General features: G+C 38.8%; 2 protein-coding genes across 6 annotated transcripts in view; one reads left to right on the plus strand and one right to left on the minus strand.

Moving 5' to 3' along the window:
• The window catches only part of herc3 (HECT and RLD domain containing E3 ubiquitin protein ligase 3), a 35,681-nt gene extending 32,933 nt beyond the window's left edge, over positions 1 to 2,748 (minus strand). For 2 of the 3 annotated variants that reach the window (XM_004549362.4, XM_004549361.4), the window contains exons 1-2: positions 2,658 to 2,748; positions 1,127 to 1,477 (exon numbers count right to left, since the gene is read on the minus strand). In XM_004549362.4, the coding sequence (XP_004549419.1) occupies positions 1,127 to 1,349 (223 nt within the window). In that variant the 5' untranslated portion in view covers positions 1,350 to 1,477; positions 2,658 to 2,748. Of the gene's footprint in view, positions 1 to 1,126; positions 1,478 to 2,657 lie in introns of those variants that run through there. The other variant, XM_004549363.5, reaches the window with a different exon arrangement.
• A 950-nt stretch (positions 2,749 to 3,698) lies between these two features.
• On the plus strand, positions 3,699 to 13,991 carry ppm1kb (protein phosphatase, Mg2+/Mn2+ dependent 1Kb). Of its 3 annotated transcripts, XM_004549365.5 has the most exons (8): positions 4,845 to 5,099; positions 6,713 to 6,798; positions 7,798 to 8,324; positions 8,434 to 8,534; positions 10,371 to 10,536; positions 10,669 to 10,813; positions 11,700 to 11,834; positions 12,121 to 13,991. In XM_004549365.5, the coding sequence occupies exons 3-8, from the start codon at positions 7,858 to 7,860 to the stop codon at positions 12,250 to 12,252; spliced, it is 1,146 nt and encodes a 381-aa protein (XP_004549422.1). In that variant the 5' UTR covers positions 4,845 to 5,099; positions 6,713 to 6,798; positions 7,798 to 7,857; the 3' UTR covers positions 12,253 to 13,991. The 3 variants fall into 3 exon arrangements, with proteins under 3 accessions (XP_076740954.1, XP_004549422.1, XP_004549421.1); XM_076884839.1 differs by lacking the exons at positions 4,845 to 5,099; positions 6,713 to 6,798 and adding an exon at positions 3,699 to 3,770; XM_004549364.5 differs by lacking the exon at positions 6,713 to 6,798 and having other exon boundaries at positions 4,846 to 5,099.
• The last annotated feature ends 1,961 nt before the right edge of the window (positions 13,992 to 15,952 follow it).

The following is a 15,952-nucleotide window of genomic DNA, read 5'->3' on the forward strand; positions in this document are numbered from 1 at the left end:
TAATTATGCCAAGTTGGCCCAGCATGTTATACAACCTGTGAGATAACATCCCAGAATCTATGCAGTGTATCTAACTAAAGATGTGGATGGACATACTTCAAATAAATCTGTGTATGATTTTTAAGGTCCAGCAATTCTTGTATTTGTTCAGGGCTGTTACAAGTTCACCCACATGCCATAACAAAGAACATGTAGAACACATTTCCACCCACATAATACCAACACAGACCCATCATGTCTGCAGTCACTACCATTTTAGGAAAAATGCCCAAAATGTGGGTACACGAATCCTTTCTGTTTCATGTCAAACTCACCTAATGATGCCCAATTCCAGCATACAGTCATGCTGCTGTTACATGAGTGTCTGTGCTTTTTTTAAATCCTCAGTCATCCTGCTTCCACATCAGATAAAAACACAACAGCCACTGAACCTGCTAAGACTTGCAAAAGACATTTCACTGCATGCTCAGTCTTTGTAACTAAGCATCAGGGTATTTTTCTTCTCCCATATAAAATATTATTGGTGTCCACTAAAGAGCTTTTGGCTTATACTAAAGGAAAATAACCAGGTCTGTGATTTCTTTACGTTTTTTGAAAGTGGAGTTTAATTTATTCCAGTTTAAAATTAATTATTATTTATCAAATGGCTGAGGAAAAAAAACTTTATATAAAACTTTCTATTATTTGAGGCAAAACATAAAACAGACTCTTTAACTCAAACAACTATGTGCAGACCAATCTTGCTCGTGTGCCTAATCACTCATCATAGATAAGTTTTAACCTTGGTTATGTGCAACTAAGTCAGCCAAACATCACTAACGGCCCAGAATTTCACCATCAGCCCATGCCCATTTGTATAACTACTTTAATTGATTAACACTTTTATTTAAACGTAAAAGATGCAAAATAACGAGCTAGGTTTTTAATACATAACTCCACTATAGTTGAAGAACAGAATACAATTTGACTTTTTTATTAGACCATCAATTCACCTCCTGCTTGTGCAGCCAAACACAGACAAAGACAAATCATGCCAAATCAGTCCAAATTCAGGCACATGCTCAAACATACTTGCTATGTTGTTCACCAGGGTGGTCCAATCTGGTGTTTCCAATTTAGAGCTTACCTGGGGAAGTCCCTGCTTTGTCATGACCCAGCTGTCCCCAGCTGTTAGAGCCACATGTGTACACACTGCCATCATACATAAGAAACACAGAGTGTTGGCTTCCACAGGCGACCTCTTTCATTCCCCTGCCACTGAACACATGACAGTTCCTCGGCTCAAACACAGGGTTCTTCTCCACACCAATACCCAACTGCCCATCCTTGGCATTCCCCCAGCACAGCATGTTGGTGAAGGGAGAGGAAATGAGCACCGATGTGAAGAGGCAAAGAGAGTGACAGCCAGATGGAGGAAGACTATAATGATCAAGCTCGAGAGCAGGCCCGCTTTCGCCTCTTCATGTAAATTCCAACCCTAGAAGCAAAAGAAACAGTGTGATTATGCATATTTCTTCGTAAGGAGCTGATTACTTTGCTCCATATATGAACTCTTGACAGTTTTTCAATTAGGGAACAAGGACGGGCTCGGAGGTTGCTGTGGGTGTGTGTGACAGTGATGTAAGCATGATGACAGAGGAACAGGCAGTGTATTTAAATAAACCCTGTCAGTGTAATCCTGGCTTAAGCAGCTCCAAGCAGTCCCGCCTTAATGTCCAGCCTCTTCTAGCACAATAATATTACCAACTGAGTAAGCCAGAAAATACACAAAAGAGAAACGGGCCAATAGAGAGTATGCTTTACCTCACAATGTCCCAAAAACGTGACTTTTAAATATTATACATTTTCACTGTTTAAGGTGTAAATCGTAACTGGGATAAACGCCATATAAATATTTTTTATTAATACTATGAGTTATATCATTACAAGTATAACCTATATTACAACCCTGCAAAAACTAAACTGAATCACCTCTGAAAAAGGTGATTCAGAGGTGATTCAAAAAACACCTCTGAAAACAGTTGTGATGAGAGGATGCGGGCACATGTATTAGAAAGCACTAATTTACCTGGGAGGGTGGAGGAAAATATAGGGAATGGACCAAAAGCCCAGGGTGACCATCCTTATCGCAGTTAGTAAACATTAACTAAATGTTACATTAAATAAATATTAGCTATACATTATAGCTTTGTTTAGCATGCTATAGCACACCAGTCTTGGCTGTGAGTTGCTCCCGTGTATTACCAGTGCGCTATCATTATTATTATTATCTAAACACTGGTAGCTCGATGTGAGATACGCTTAGCTGTATATTTAGCTGTATTTTAAGTGTCAGCGGCTGCTTTATCGTTTGTGAGGACCAGCACGTTAAGTCAGGTTAGCTTCCTGACCCGTGCTGTGTGTACATTACAAACACATCCTGCAGCAGTGGCTAAATGTCCCCACTGACATTACCTGAGTAAGTTTGTTAGCGAGCCTGACAAACCACACAACCCGTTATAGTTAATAGCTAACTAACGTTCGCAGGCTAAAACAGCGCTGGCTGTCAGTCTTATAGCTAAAAAAACAGAGACCCGCTGGCTAGCCGATGAACACAACCTAAGCACAGCGGCGCTGTTTTACAGCTGGGTGGTGCAAAATTAAAACAGTGTGTTTACCTTGACAGATGCATTCTGAATTTGGGCGACTGGTTTCGGTTCATCAGCCCAGAAAACAAACGAGGAAGTGCCACAGCTGCTTACGTCACTAGACGTTATGGGCAGGAGACAATGTGATTGGTCCGCCGAGCATGGGGCTCTACCAATGGCTGTGTCCGAATTGGTGAATGCCTACTAGCGTAACAACAAAGTCCGTGAACATTAAATCTATTGGTGTGGCTATTTTATTTTCCCAATATTTAATACTTTTTTACAAGCTTTGTTTAAAATGGCGGAGGCTCTTAATTTTAATATCTGAATCATGTCAGCATCCCGTCAAACTAAGTCTTTTAGGTGTTATGTTTCACGTTTGTGTTAGGTATTGGAAGGTCCTGTGATGTTTTTTATGTGAGTGAAGTTGCCCCGCCCCCCCACCTTCTTCAAATCCAACAAAAGTGGTCCACAATATGTACGTCTCCCACAGTGTGTGTCTGACAAGGTAATCAGCAACACAGGGGCACCACAAGGGACTGTCTTTTCTACTATTTGTTTATAATGGAGCATTGTAAGGAAAGATAATTTCCCCTAGGGATCAATAAAGTAATATTATTCTAATTCTGATGTACTGTCTGAGTACTTGTGTATACATTTTCTGCAGTTTTATGTATTTATTTCTACTTTTTCATTGCAGGAAAACATTTTGTTTATTTCACTAAATGTATCTAATAACAGCGTTATGCACATATCAGAACCTTGACATATGTCAAATTTTGAGGTTTGACTTTTTTTTTTTTTATCCAACTCATCCTAGTTAACGACTTATCTTCCACTTTTACCCCCAGGTATGGAAAGAGTTTGACACACTGGCTGTATCCCAATTCAGGGTCTGCAGCCTTAAAGGCCGCATTTTAAGGCCAATTACGTCACAGCGACACGACGAAGGCTGTCCCAATTCAAAGGCTGCTCGAAAATGCGGCCCTCAAATGCGTCCTTCATTTCATTGAATTTTAAGGATGTGGCGGTGGACTCCGTGGCCCAACATATCCCAGAATGCATAGCGCGGCAGTGGGTGTGGATAATTTTGCCGGAAAAAATACGGCGGAAGAGGGGAGGCCGAAGAGTAAACTTTTAAAAGTAAGTACTGAATATTATGTTACTTATTTATGTGCGAATGTTTAATAACGAAGAACATTAAAACATTACTGTTGGCCACATGTCGGCAAAGTTATGTGACATTAGCGATGTTTGTACTAACTTGGTTTTAAAGCCGTAACTTTAAAATATACACCGTTCAATTGTTGACGTTAATCTTACAGAGAATGTGATGATTTTATGGATATTTAAATTAAGCACTGAGACAATTTTAGTAATGCCAATATATTAAAAGAACAATATTTGTCTCTCATATATATAACACAGTTATATATACAGTGTCAAAGAAACCTGTCTTTGAGTGAAGATTTAAGGTGACAGGAAATATAAATAATATAAACAAATGCAGCTTGAATCTTTACTGAAGCTCAGTATTTGAAACAGAGTTCATTCACTGCTGTAATAACTAATAATGATTGAAATTATAACTTTAATATTGGCCATATTATATTTACATTACCAAAGTGAGATGACTTTAGTCTCATGAACAACATTAGCTAATTGTTATTTACTAGCTAATCTTAAATGACTGTTCAGTACAGAAGTGAAGCCCAATAATCATGATTTCACAGTCAGCCTCAGATACTTACCAAATCAAAGCTCATGTAGAAACAAACAAACAAATGAACAAAAGATTTTCTCCTTCATTTCTGTCAAACAAAGCTGTATGAAACGTTTCCAGCTGTTAGTGTCATGGTTGCTAGGCATCCTGGGCAGCGAGACGGAGGCTAGACTGTCCCATTTCACAAGCCTCTCACTTCCGGCCTTTGAGTACGCGGCCCTTGTGGGCCATTAAGGCTGCAGACCCTGAATTGGGATACAGCCCCTGTTTCGTTCTCCACCCAGTAACCTAGATTCCAGCAGGCAAAGATTGGACTGACGTAAACACCCAGGCCTAAATTACCTACTGGAGGCTCCGGGTCTAAATTAGTGCCCTGGCCATAAAGAAACCAGAAGCTTAGTGAACAAAATCAATGCTTGGATGACGACATTGTGTCACAAATTGTATTTTCTATTCCTACATTGCCCTTTCGGTGTTTCGCGACAGTTGGCGCTTAGAGGTGCAGCTTTATTATTGGTACCCATAGCTGCCATTAAGACTTTTTTCGGCTAATTTTATGCGCTGTAGACGGGGCGTCAATGTGGGCGGATACTCTTACAAGATTTTGATTGGTGCGGTCACATCATAGGCCTTGCTGTTTGATAACAAGGCAAGACGAGGGGGCAACCGTTTTCATTCAATTTGTTATCACGCCACAAGAAGCAAGCAAAGGATCTTTAAAGTTGACGAATACATCTGAAACTCTCGAGGTATGGCTTTTAGTCAACATGCAACTGAAATCCCGGTAATGTTAGACGAAATGGTAACTTTTACCTGATGCTATCTACCTTGTTAGCTTGCGTGCTACAGAGCTATCGTTTGCAGCTAGCTAGTTAATGCTAATATGAAAAATGGATGACGTTACCGTTTATATACTGCTTCTTTTCGTAAGTGTATTGAAACTGTATTTTATTAAGGACTGCTTCTTATTCAGATTCTCTTAGGATAGCACTTCTAAGTGCCTCACACATTTATGATATTGGGATCGATAGTGGAGCAGTTAGCTTAATGGCTATTGCATCATTCTTTAGCTTTGCCTTTGACGCACATTCTGAGAACCTTCACAGACATGTTGACGCACATGAATACACGGTTTACCCTGAGATGATTTACAACATATGGACGATATAGCACGTCGGAAATTCTCCCTAATCAGTGTTTATTCACTAATTAAACCAAATACAATAAAGGTCATTCATTAATGCTGTCCGAGTAAATGTTGCTTATTAACCCATAAGAAGCCCTGTACACAGTGAGGAAAGTTCCTGTTAAGGCTTTAACACTCTCCTATAGGTTTTACTAACAGTAAAAAGAGTCTGGGCTCATATATGTTAAATTTTAAGTGTACAATAGTGTGAATTGAGGTTGCTATAGTAGATGTCCGAAAAAGGCTGTGCGTGTTGTTGTTACTGAAAGGAAGGTTTGTTTGTTTTTTTTAAATGTCCTTTCAACTCGACAAACCTTGTTGTTCAATAGCCAGACACGGATTTCGTAAATGCCAAGTAACAGGCAAGACTATGGTTTGTTGGTGGCAAAGAGTAAATTGTAAAGTTTGTTAAATTTTATAATGACCTTTATCTCCGCTAGTGTTGAGCTATAACCTTCAATTATTTTATGCCTCTTCATTCTTTAGTATGCTAGGAATCTGTATAATCTTAATGAACTTCAAAAAAAGTTTGCATATGCTACATTTAGTTGAGATTGTTAAGAATATATGCTTATGTGTTGTTTATGTTTTGAGCGACCTCTCATTTCTTTACGTTTTCCTGGGAAAATAGGAAATAGTTGGAAATCAAGTATTTGGGGTAAATACAGAGTTTTTATAATTCTAACAAGCTTAAAAGTCAATATTTGGAATGACTACCTTTTATTCTTTAAACAGTCTTCAGGACTAGTTCTCCAGACTTTTTGAAGGACATTCGAAGCTCTTCTTTGGATGCTTGGTGCTCTTTGTTCCATTTTCCTTGACGGTGATCCCACAATGCTTCAATAATGTTAGGGTAAGGGATCCGGAGAGGCAAATCTATGACTAATGACTCTTAAGCTAATTTTTAGGCTACTTATATTTTTTGCTGTGTACTTGTTCAGTTTTCTATTTTAGCACATATTGCAGAGTTTTCAAACAACAGCTTTTTGAAAACTTTGTTGGTGTAAAAATACTTCTGTTCTGTCAAACTTATCTTTGGAGTTTTTTGTGGATTAAACTAAAGAAATGTCTTTATGTGACAGGCCGCTACTAACCAAGTGCCTAAAGATAAAAAGGATAAGATTGGTTATTTCAAGTCAAATCAAGTGGCTTTATTTTCATTTCAACCATGTGCAGTGGTACAGTACACAGTGAAGCAAGACAACGTTCCTCCAAGACCACGGTGCTATATTTAACAGACAATCAACACAGGACTACATAAGGTGAGCAAGAAAAGTGTGCAAAGATTGCACACACAAAAAGACAACCAGTTGCCAAGTTGTCTGTTGTGTGTAGACACAACACTGGCTCATCTCTTGAATCGCATTGTGTAAATACTTAAATGATTCATGGGTCGATGTTGAGTAACTTAAAAAAACAACAAAAATGGTCAAGTATAAGGGCTGAACTGAAAATGAACGAAAAAGCAGCCAGTGTCCAAAAGAAACTTTGAAAGACCTTCAATCAAAATGTAAAGAAAAGTGGAATGATTCAAGGCTTTTGCACAGTATTAGACATAATTTTATGTCATTTTATGTTATGTTCTATTTGTTTAGCAGCTCTTGGAAGATCAGCAATAAAATTAAATAAAACTGGGTAAAGCTTTTAGTAGTTAGTCGGCAAACACAGAATCCCTGTGGTATCCTTAAATGGAACTTCACAGTAGTAAATGCGCAACACTTTGAATTTAGAATTGAGGATGATTCTTATTGTTAGTTGACTAAATTTTTATTTGAACGTGGTGAATGTGTGAACATGGGGTCTTGAACACAAGACCTGTTGGGCTCCAGTTACTGCCTGTCATTATTTTCTGTCAAATAATAAAAGGTTCAGGAAGTTCACAGGGGGTTCAAGGAGATGACGTCATCTAATAGTCTTAATGCAACATCGATTAAGTATATTTAAAAGTAACCACTTGATTATTTTTAAGCAAATGATCAAGATTAGTATCAGATGCTAGTAATAGTTAGGAGGTATTTGTCACTTATTACTAGATGGATTACATTTCAAATGTTTCAAAAATATGAAGGAATTTGTGTAATCTCAGTTTTTTTCTATCTGATTTGTGTTTGTGTAATGATTTCTAGTTTGAAGAGACCTTTAGTCCTCATAATGGAGCCTCCTCCTAAACAAATAAAAGATTTTTGTCATGCTGTGTTCCCAGTCTAAATGATGGATTTTAATTTTTTTTTCCTTTTCTCTTATTTTCCTGCTTTGTCCAGACAGTACACTGTTCTGCCTCTCCATCCAGTGGCTTCCGAGGTGTTCGTGCTGTCAGGGTGATGTCAACAGCCTGTCTCGCACGCTTGGCAAGATGCAGTGGTCTTCACGTGGGTCGAGCCGGTCTTGTACAGATGAGCGTAGTCCCCCTTCCAGTCCAGCATGACAGCCACTTCCAGTTCATTTTCCGCAAACCGTTCCACACCCCGTCAGAAACTCGGCACAGTAATACACGCTTTGATCCAGACAGCAGCGGCCGCCCCACTACCTGGGATTCATTTGGAATCTGGGACAATCGTATCGATGAGCCCATCCTGCTGCCCCCCAGCATTCGTTACGGCAAGCCCATTCCCAAAGTTAGCCTATCCAAGGTAGGCTGCGCCTCGCTCATTGGTCAACGCAAGGACAATGAAGACCGCTACCGCGTCTCCGAGCTGACCGACAGGGTGCTCTACTTTGCTGTGTTTGATGGGCACGGTGGATCGGAGGCAGCTGACTTCTGTGAAAAATACATGGAAAAATATATCACGTAAGGAGTTCATATGAGTCGCTGTCACAAGTAGCTTATTCATTTCTGAATAATGTGAATGTCAGATGTCACAGCTCTGTAAGTGATTTTTCTTTCTGATTTCCTCAAGGAACCTTCTTGCAGACGAGGAAAATCTGGAATTAGTTTTAACAAAAGCCTTCCTTGAAGTAGACAAAGCTCTAGCAAGGCATTTGCACTTCTCTCCAAATGGTAGGTGCTTTCACATTATATGTTCTTGGATATGCTGTGTACTCTGTTTTTATGTGATGACACTTGTTTCTTCTCTCTTCAAACATAATTTACTTATCCTACTTAGGCGTTGAAGCTTTGGATTTCCCCACTGAGCACTTTTGGTTAGAGGTCTGTCATTTTCCCCCCAAGTTCCTTAAATAATTCATGAATAAATTAGCTACGCGTAGAAGATATGTTAGTGTTTTTCTTGCTTCCAGCACGACATTGCCAGAAACAGAAAGGTAACAAATTAAAGGAAAAATCAGAGTACACATTTGGATAAACGGAACAGCTTTACCTTACATGCGTGACGCCACACAGGGTTTACCCAGTGGGTCGATTAATGAGAAAATTGTAGGAATTCTTGACTGCTGTTATCAGATCTCGACCATTTAAGAACGTCACTACCCCGAGGTACCTCCTAGTGAGAGAATATCATTTGGACAGAATCAGATCTGTCAGTAGAGGTTTAAAGACTTTGCATAATTAGTTAATAGTGAGTTTTCCTTTAATTTGTCACCAATCTGTTTACTTTTCTTTGTCTGCAAAGTGTTATGTTTAAAGCAGGCATTTTTATTAAGGAATGTTTGAGTATAACTCAAAAAAATTAATGCAAAACATTTCCCTCAATAAATCTAATTTACATGTTTGCCCTATTTCTGTAAAATTCATCAGCTTAGCTTGAAATTTCTCAACCACCTTTTATGTCTTAAGTTTAATGATATATGAACGCTAGTGTACTTGTTACATGGCCTCACTTTGGCCTCACTCTGTGAAATGTCCCAATATGCCTGTATGTGTGTGTGCATGTTATCTACGGCAGCTGCGGAGCCAGCTAAGAGCTGGAAGCCCTTGGCACCAGTGTGGATGACGAGAGGCTAGATATTGAAGGAGAGTCCAGCGGGTCCTAAATCCTGGACTACTGGAAGGTTCCCTATCTTTCTCTCACTTCTCTCTCTCTCTCTCTGCCTCTACCTATCTCTATCTCTCTTTTTGATTTTTCTCTTCTCACCAAGTGTATGCAACGCTTCTTGTGAGACAGTGCTTCAGTTTGAAAGTTGTGTGAGATTTATGTTGTCAGCGACAGATCCAGTCCATGTTTAATATTCAGATTAAGCTTTAAAGAACGTTAAGTCTCTATCAGCTCATTTAATTCTGAGGAGAGGAAAGGATAAACTTTTTAATTGCATAAAATTTTACCGTTATTTATCTACCACCAGAACATTGTTTGCCAATGTCAAATATTTGACAGTAAAACTTGTTAATCTTCTTTGTTCCAGTAATTTCTCAACATTTGGCATAAATAAAACATTTTTTTCTTATTTATTTAAAACGCAAGTCGTTTACTTTACTGAGTCAGTTGAACATAATATTTCTTGTGACTGACTTATTATATTTTCTCAACCCTAGAGGCATCCATGGTGAACATAAGAGGAAAGATAAAATGCTGAACTCACTATTATGACATTCTCTGATGTTTCTGTGTTGCTTTACGAGTATCAGGCCCAGTATCGGGCACTGATAAATGTTGTTGTTATTTATTATCTTTTTGGATTCAGCTTTAGACTTACCTGCTGTAACATTTGCTCTGGACCTCAGCTCTATTCTGCAACAGTTCAACCTGCATGTGTGACTGCCTCCTCTGTTGTTTACTGTGTGAATATCTGTAGTTTTTTCTAAGTCTACTACATGGCTTCCCACCCATGTGTTCATGTTGTAGCGTGTGACTGCGAGTGCGTGAGATACACCATGTTGTTGTTAACACTATGGGCAGTGGCTTTGTGGAGCTTGAGATTTTCTCGTATGTCTCTGTAGCACCCGGGATGAACGCAGGAACCACCGCCACCGTGGCCCTGCTGAGGGACGGCATCGAGCTGGTGGTCGGCAGCGTGGGTGACAGTCGTGTCATGTTGTGCCGCAAGGGCAAGGCCCTTAAACTCACTGTTGACCACACCCCTGAGAGAAAGGATGAAAAAGACAGGTACATGATGCTTTTAAAAGCAGGTTTTAAACTTCATTTTTTCTTTCTTTTTTATTAATTGTAAGTGCCCTGAAAAGAATCCTGCCTTCGTAGCATACATGTACTAATATACCGATCTGCACCTGTTTAAAGGATAAAGAAGAGTGGGGGGTTTATCACCTGGAATAGCCTGGGGCAGCCAAATGTCAATGGCAGGTTGGCAATGACGCGTAGCATTGGAGACTTTGACCTGAAGAAGACGGGAGTCATTGCTGAACCTGAGACCAAAAGAGTAACGGTAGGTTTGTAAATTTAGTTTGTCACTGAAATATATATTTTTTGATACATGTTATCTTCAGAAGATGCAGTTTTTGTCATTTTTCCTCTGTGCACCACCACAGTGGGTCTTAAATCAGACAATAAAGATGCAACTGACTTTCAAACTTTTGAGGGTTTTTACAAAAATGTTAGTGTATAGGCACATATGGCTGCCAATGGAAGCAAGGCACTGGGGTTATTGGTAATGTGACTGCTGACAGAAGTAGCAGGATGAATTCTGAAGTGTGCATGTCATGCTGCAAAAAAAATTTGACAGTGCAAATGATAATGACCTAAAGCAAACTGGAAAAACAACCCAAGAGCTTCTTGAGGGAAAGAAATTTGATATTATTCAATGGCCAAGTCAGTCACATGATCGTAACCAAACAAAGCATGTCTTCAGTTACTAAAAACCAAACTGAAGTCACAGAGAGACACAAACAAGCAACAACTGAAGGTGGCTGCAGGAAAGCCCTAACCGAGCAGCTCGAGGGAGGAAAGCATTAGGTGAGACCTTAGCCACTGACTGCAAAGTTCACCCAGGTGTTTAAAAACAATCCTTATATTTAAAATGTTTGTCCGATTATTTCTGAGGCACTGAAAATGGGGACTGTTTTATAAAAATGACTGCAAAATATTTTGTTTGTATTTTGTACGTCACGATTGTTTGATTTAAAATCCACATTGCTGGTGTATTGGGCAGAACCATGGACTGTTTTAATGCAGATCTCTGCAACAGCACATTTTCACATCTGTTGTTTGCTGAAGAAGACAGTAAAGCCAGTCTTACCATCTTCTTGTAATAGTTCAGTAGATTTGTCTTTTTAATGTCTGTTATAAAGTATTATTTATTTATTCCCTTTCAGTTGCACAATGTCCATGACTCATTCCTGGCGCTGACCACAGATGGCATTAACTTTATTATGAACAGCCAGGAGATCTGCAATGTCATCAACCAGTGTCACGAACCCAAAGAGGCAGCACAGAGAATATCTGAGCAGGTAAAACATTTGATGCTTTTGTTGAATATTAGCCCATGGGTCAATGTGTTACCTGTTCTCCTACAAAGTTGTTTGTTGCTGGGTTTCATTAAGTTTTGGTTGACTCATGTACTGAAATGATCTGTTAGACACAAAAAAGCTTCCCAAAACCGTGTCCATGTTTCCTCAAGTCTGGAATTTCCTACAGAAGATTAATTTTTGCTTGAATTTATCATTCATCCGATGACTTTCTCTAACCTTGTTGTGCTTCACATTGCGGTGCTCTGTTTTGTTTTGTTTTTTTAAGGCTATTCAGTATGGTTCAGAGGACAACAGCACAATCATCGTGGTGCCGTTTGGTGCCTGGGGAAAGCACAAGAGTTCAGACACGAGTTTCTCTTTCAGCAGAAGCTTCGTGTCCAGTGGTCGCTGGGCATAGGCTGCGGGACATAGGATGAAAGGACGAGGTCTGTTTAAGACTTTGTTAACATGTGCAATACATTTGGCTTCCTGTAAAGAAACATTGTAAAAAGTGTGTGGTTTGCCGAAATAATGACACCTAATGGCTACAACATTAATTACAGTTGCATGATGTTTATTGCCTGTGTGAACAAAGAGGCAGTGAATTCATGGGGGTAAATCTCCCTTTATACAAGGTTGTATCTACTAGCAAGCCAATGACCTCATAGGTGCTAAAAGTGTGTGAGCAGCAGACGGGAATGTGTGTTGGCTAAATCTGTAGCCTGCTCTACAGATTTAATTCCTCACCTTCTTCTGCCATTCACACGTTGTTTTCTCAGTTTAGATTCATCACACCACAATCTCACTCACAATTTCATTTTTATTGTTAACCTACATTTTTAAAGAAAATGTATCCCACCAGTTTTAAGAGCACAGGTTTTAAGTTTGGACCATTTCTCCATTTTAATTTTGGGAGCAAGTGCAACAAAAGGAGTCAGGGTTGGGCAATTGAACTACAGTGATTGGTCATCAGCTGCTGTGAAACCCACACCTTGGTTGAAGAACTGGTGTCACTGATAAAGTCACTGACTGGGCCTTAAAAACTTTATGGCAAATTTAAAATATCTAAATTATATAGCTTTCCTATAAGAATTGTTCTTGTACATTTAGTTGCAAACCAACACTTTAAAATTTCCTTTATATTTAAAGAAAAACAAAATTTCTTAAAGAGCCGCAGAAGTTATTGGAAGACTTGGACAATCTTAAAAGATGTAAAGGTTTTGAACAGAGCTGCCTGGACAGCATTTTGGTGACTGAACTTGGAATAAAAATGAAATTTTATGTTTCTTTGCCAGGCTTGCTTGATTTGCAACAGGTCCTTTAAAGGGGACTTAAGTGTTTGAGGTACTGAATCATACTGTTTCTGTTCTGTAAATAATCATCTGTGTGATATGTACACCTGGAAAACTGGTCTCACCTATATTTTCTTCATATCTCAGCTACGTTTGGCACATCAGAATATTCTACACATGCAGGTCTTTAGACACGGACCTGTGGTGTGAGTAACCTGGCGTTATTTTTGGTTTTCCACCGTTGTGTGTCAGTCAGACACAACAAAGCACACCTAATGCAACACTAGAGAATTGTTTAGCTAAGAGCCATGTATGACAATGTGAATGTTTGCTTAAACTGAAACAATGTAACCAGTCTCTGTAGGCTATAGGTGTGACTAAGCTGCTCAAGTCGTGTTGGCTGACCTTATGTGAGTGGATGTGTTTTCAGACTTAATCCGTTGAGCTGGTGGTGTGATCTTTTATTTTGTCCTTGTTAAGGCTAAAGAAATACAGCACGTCATATTTATCAGCATTATTTTATCTGTGAGTTCCTAATGTTGTATAAACTGTCATCTTGTAAATGTTCATGTAAATATATTTTCTCTCCCTTATTCTTGTATCTAACGGGACTTTGGATATTATAAAGGCGCTTGTGTGTATGATTTTCAAAATAGTTAACAAGCCTTCTGTCAGAGTTACTCTCTAACCTTGTGTTCAGTATTTTACTGTACTTTGTTGCACTGCCTCTGAAATATAATCATTGTGGTGTTGGATCTGCACCTGGGACCCAAATGTGACCATTTGAACGACACTGTTAGTACTGTACTCTTGGTCTAAACGGCTTGTGACACTTTCAATAAAAAACGATACATTTAGAAACCGTTTTCTTTGTAACATGGACGTGTTGTTATCCTCGTGTAGGTGATCGAATGCTTTTGTCCATACAGTGAAAGATTTACATCAACAGAGCAGTTTACATGCCACTTCAAACAGATAAGAAAACATTGATATTTTTTAAAATATTTATTTTTGCATTATGTCTACATATATTCCAGATTTTTCTTTACTTTTTTTTTTTTTAAATTTATTTTTTTAACATTGCCAACGAGCTCAAACTTGGTCATCTTTATTTAGAAAATTACAAATTGTATGGAAGAATTTGATAAATTAAAGAAGGCAGGTGTCTGAAAAATAAATCTTGGACACCTTAATTGAGTCCAGAGTTAGGAAGCTCTGCTCCACCTACTTGACTAATTAAATAACAGGTATACGTAATAAATAATGAAATCTTAATTGTTGTCAGTTAGACAAGAACACAATTTTTTTTGTTCAGTTAACAAAAAAAAATCTCATTTTTATCTGGATTGATTGTGTAGATTCAAACTGCTTTAAGTTGTTGGGGAAACAACCTGACAAACGAATAATAAAAAAAAAACTTCCTGTTTGTCCTCAGAACAAATTCAAGAAATTTCCAAATGTAAATGGAGAACTAGACAAAACTAGACATTCACTCAGTTGTGGTCAATGTCAGTTTGATTTCTACAGCACTTTGGTCAGCCATGTTGCTTTTTAAAGTACTTTACGGGTTGGTTTAAAACCACATGAAACTACACATTAATAAAACAAAATCAAACGAACATATTTGAATAAAACGAGATAATAATAATAATAATAATAATAAAGGGGAACACAACATAAAAAGCCTGATGGGACTTGAATTTGACTTTGAACTTCAATTAAAAGGCTGGATTTAAAAGACTGCATAAACTACAGTACAAATATCAAGTGGCAGGTTATTGCATTAGTCTAGGGTCTGCAGCTGAGACTGAATCGAGACTTCGGTTGCACTGAGAGCATCTGGCTACATGTTTTGGAGTTATATAGGTTGAGCGGCTTGACTAAATAGATGAATGACATATTGTTTAAGACTTTAAAAGTAAGTCAGAAAGCAGCCATCTCAGATCTATGTGAAAAGTGCCATGTGCCACAAGGATACATGACCACAGCATGGAGATACTCTGAGAGAATATTCTGAGCCACTGTGAGATTTCTCCCAAGGCCACCAAGGGGAGACAGAACTCAAAGTTAATGTTTGTTCTGACACTGATCCAATGGATCCACCACAGAATCCACGGCAAGAAGCACTGAGTGGGATTGCAGGTGTCAGCCATTGCTTCACATCTTTCCTTGTCGTGGGTTCCAGAGTCGTTTTCCATCCCTGCCTTCTGAACATGAATGCAGTAGACGTCTTTAGGTGGAAGCTTCCACAGAGTAGAGTTACTCCGTGACACCAAAGAAGTTACATAAGACCGCTTTCCTAACGCACTTATGTTGAAAATTGATAGGCACACTAATGCACACATGCAGACTCTTTCAAACTCTGGACGCAGCATCACACCGTTGCAATCTAATGCTGCTAAAATTAGGATCATAGTTCTCTACAGTCTTCACAGGATTGTTGGCAACCTAACAGAGACTATATCTTGTGCAATAAATCCATTATGCTCTCCTGTGAAACCTGATCCTGTTTAGTCAAGAGTTGCATGAAGACACAGATATAAATTTTCTTTTACACGCAGGCATTGAAATCCAGCATTCACAGTCACACTCTGGGCTTTAGTATCACAAACACAAAGTTACTGCAGTACATCTACTTTACCAGGATGCCACAGGTAGATATTCTCTCTTGTGACAAACTAAAGTTAGCCACACATATTTAATTAATTTGACTGACGATACAAGTTTGTGTAAGATGAGCCAGGTATGCAAACTTCAATGCAATGATACATTAACATTTAAATTCCCACCCCCTAAAAATCTGTAAGCTGTGTATCTGTCAGTCAC

This window comes from Maylandia zebra, linkage group LG6 (assembly GCF_041146795.1).
Source record: "Maylandia zebra isolate NMK-2024a linkage group LG6, Mzebra_GT3a, whole genome shotgun sequence".
Classification (NCBI taxonomy): Eukaryota; Metazoa; Chordata; class Actinopteri; order Cichliformes; family Cichlidae; genus Maylandia; species Maylandia zebra.

Bases quoted from the DNA above. Each gene is read 5' to 3' on its own strand.
- ppm1kb (XM_076884839.1), top strand. From the start codon at position 7,858: ATGTCAACAGCCTGTCTCGCACGCTTGGCAAGATGCAGTGGTCTTCAC. The intron at 10,814-11,699 runs GTAGGTTTGTAA...ATTCCCTTTCAG, and splicing joins CTGAGACCAAAAGAGTAACG to TTGCACAATGTCCATGACTC. The intron at 11,835-12,120 runs GTAAAACATTTG...TGTTTTTTTAAG, and splicing joins CACAGAGAATATCTGAGCAG to GCTATTCAGTATGGTTCAGA.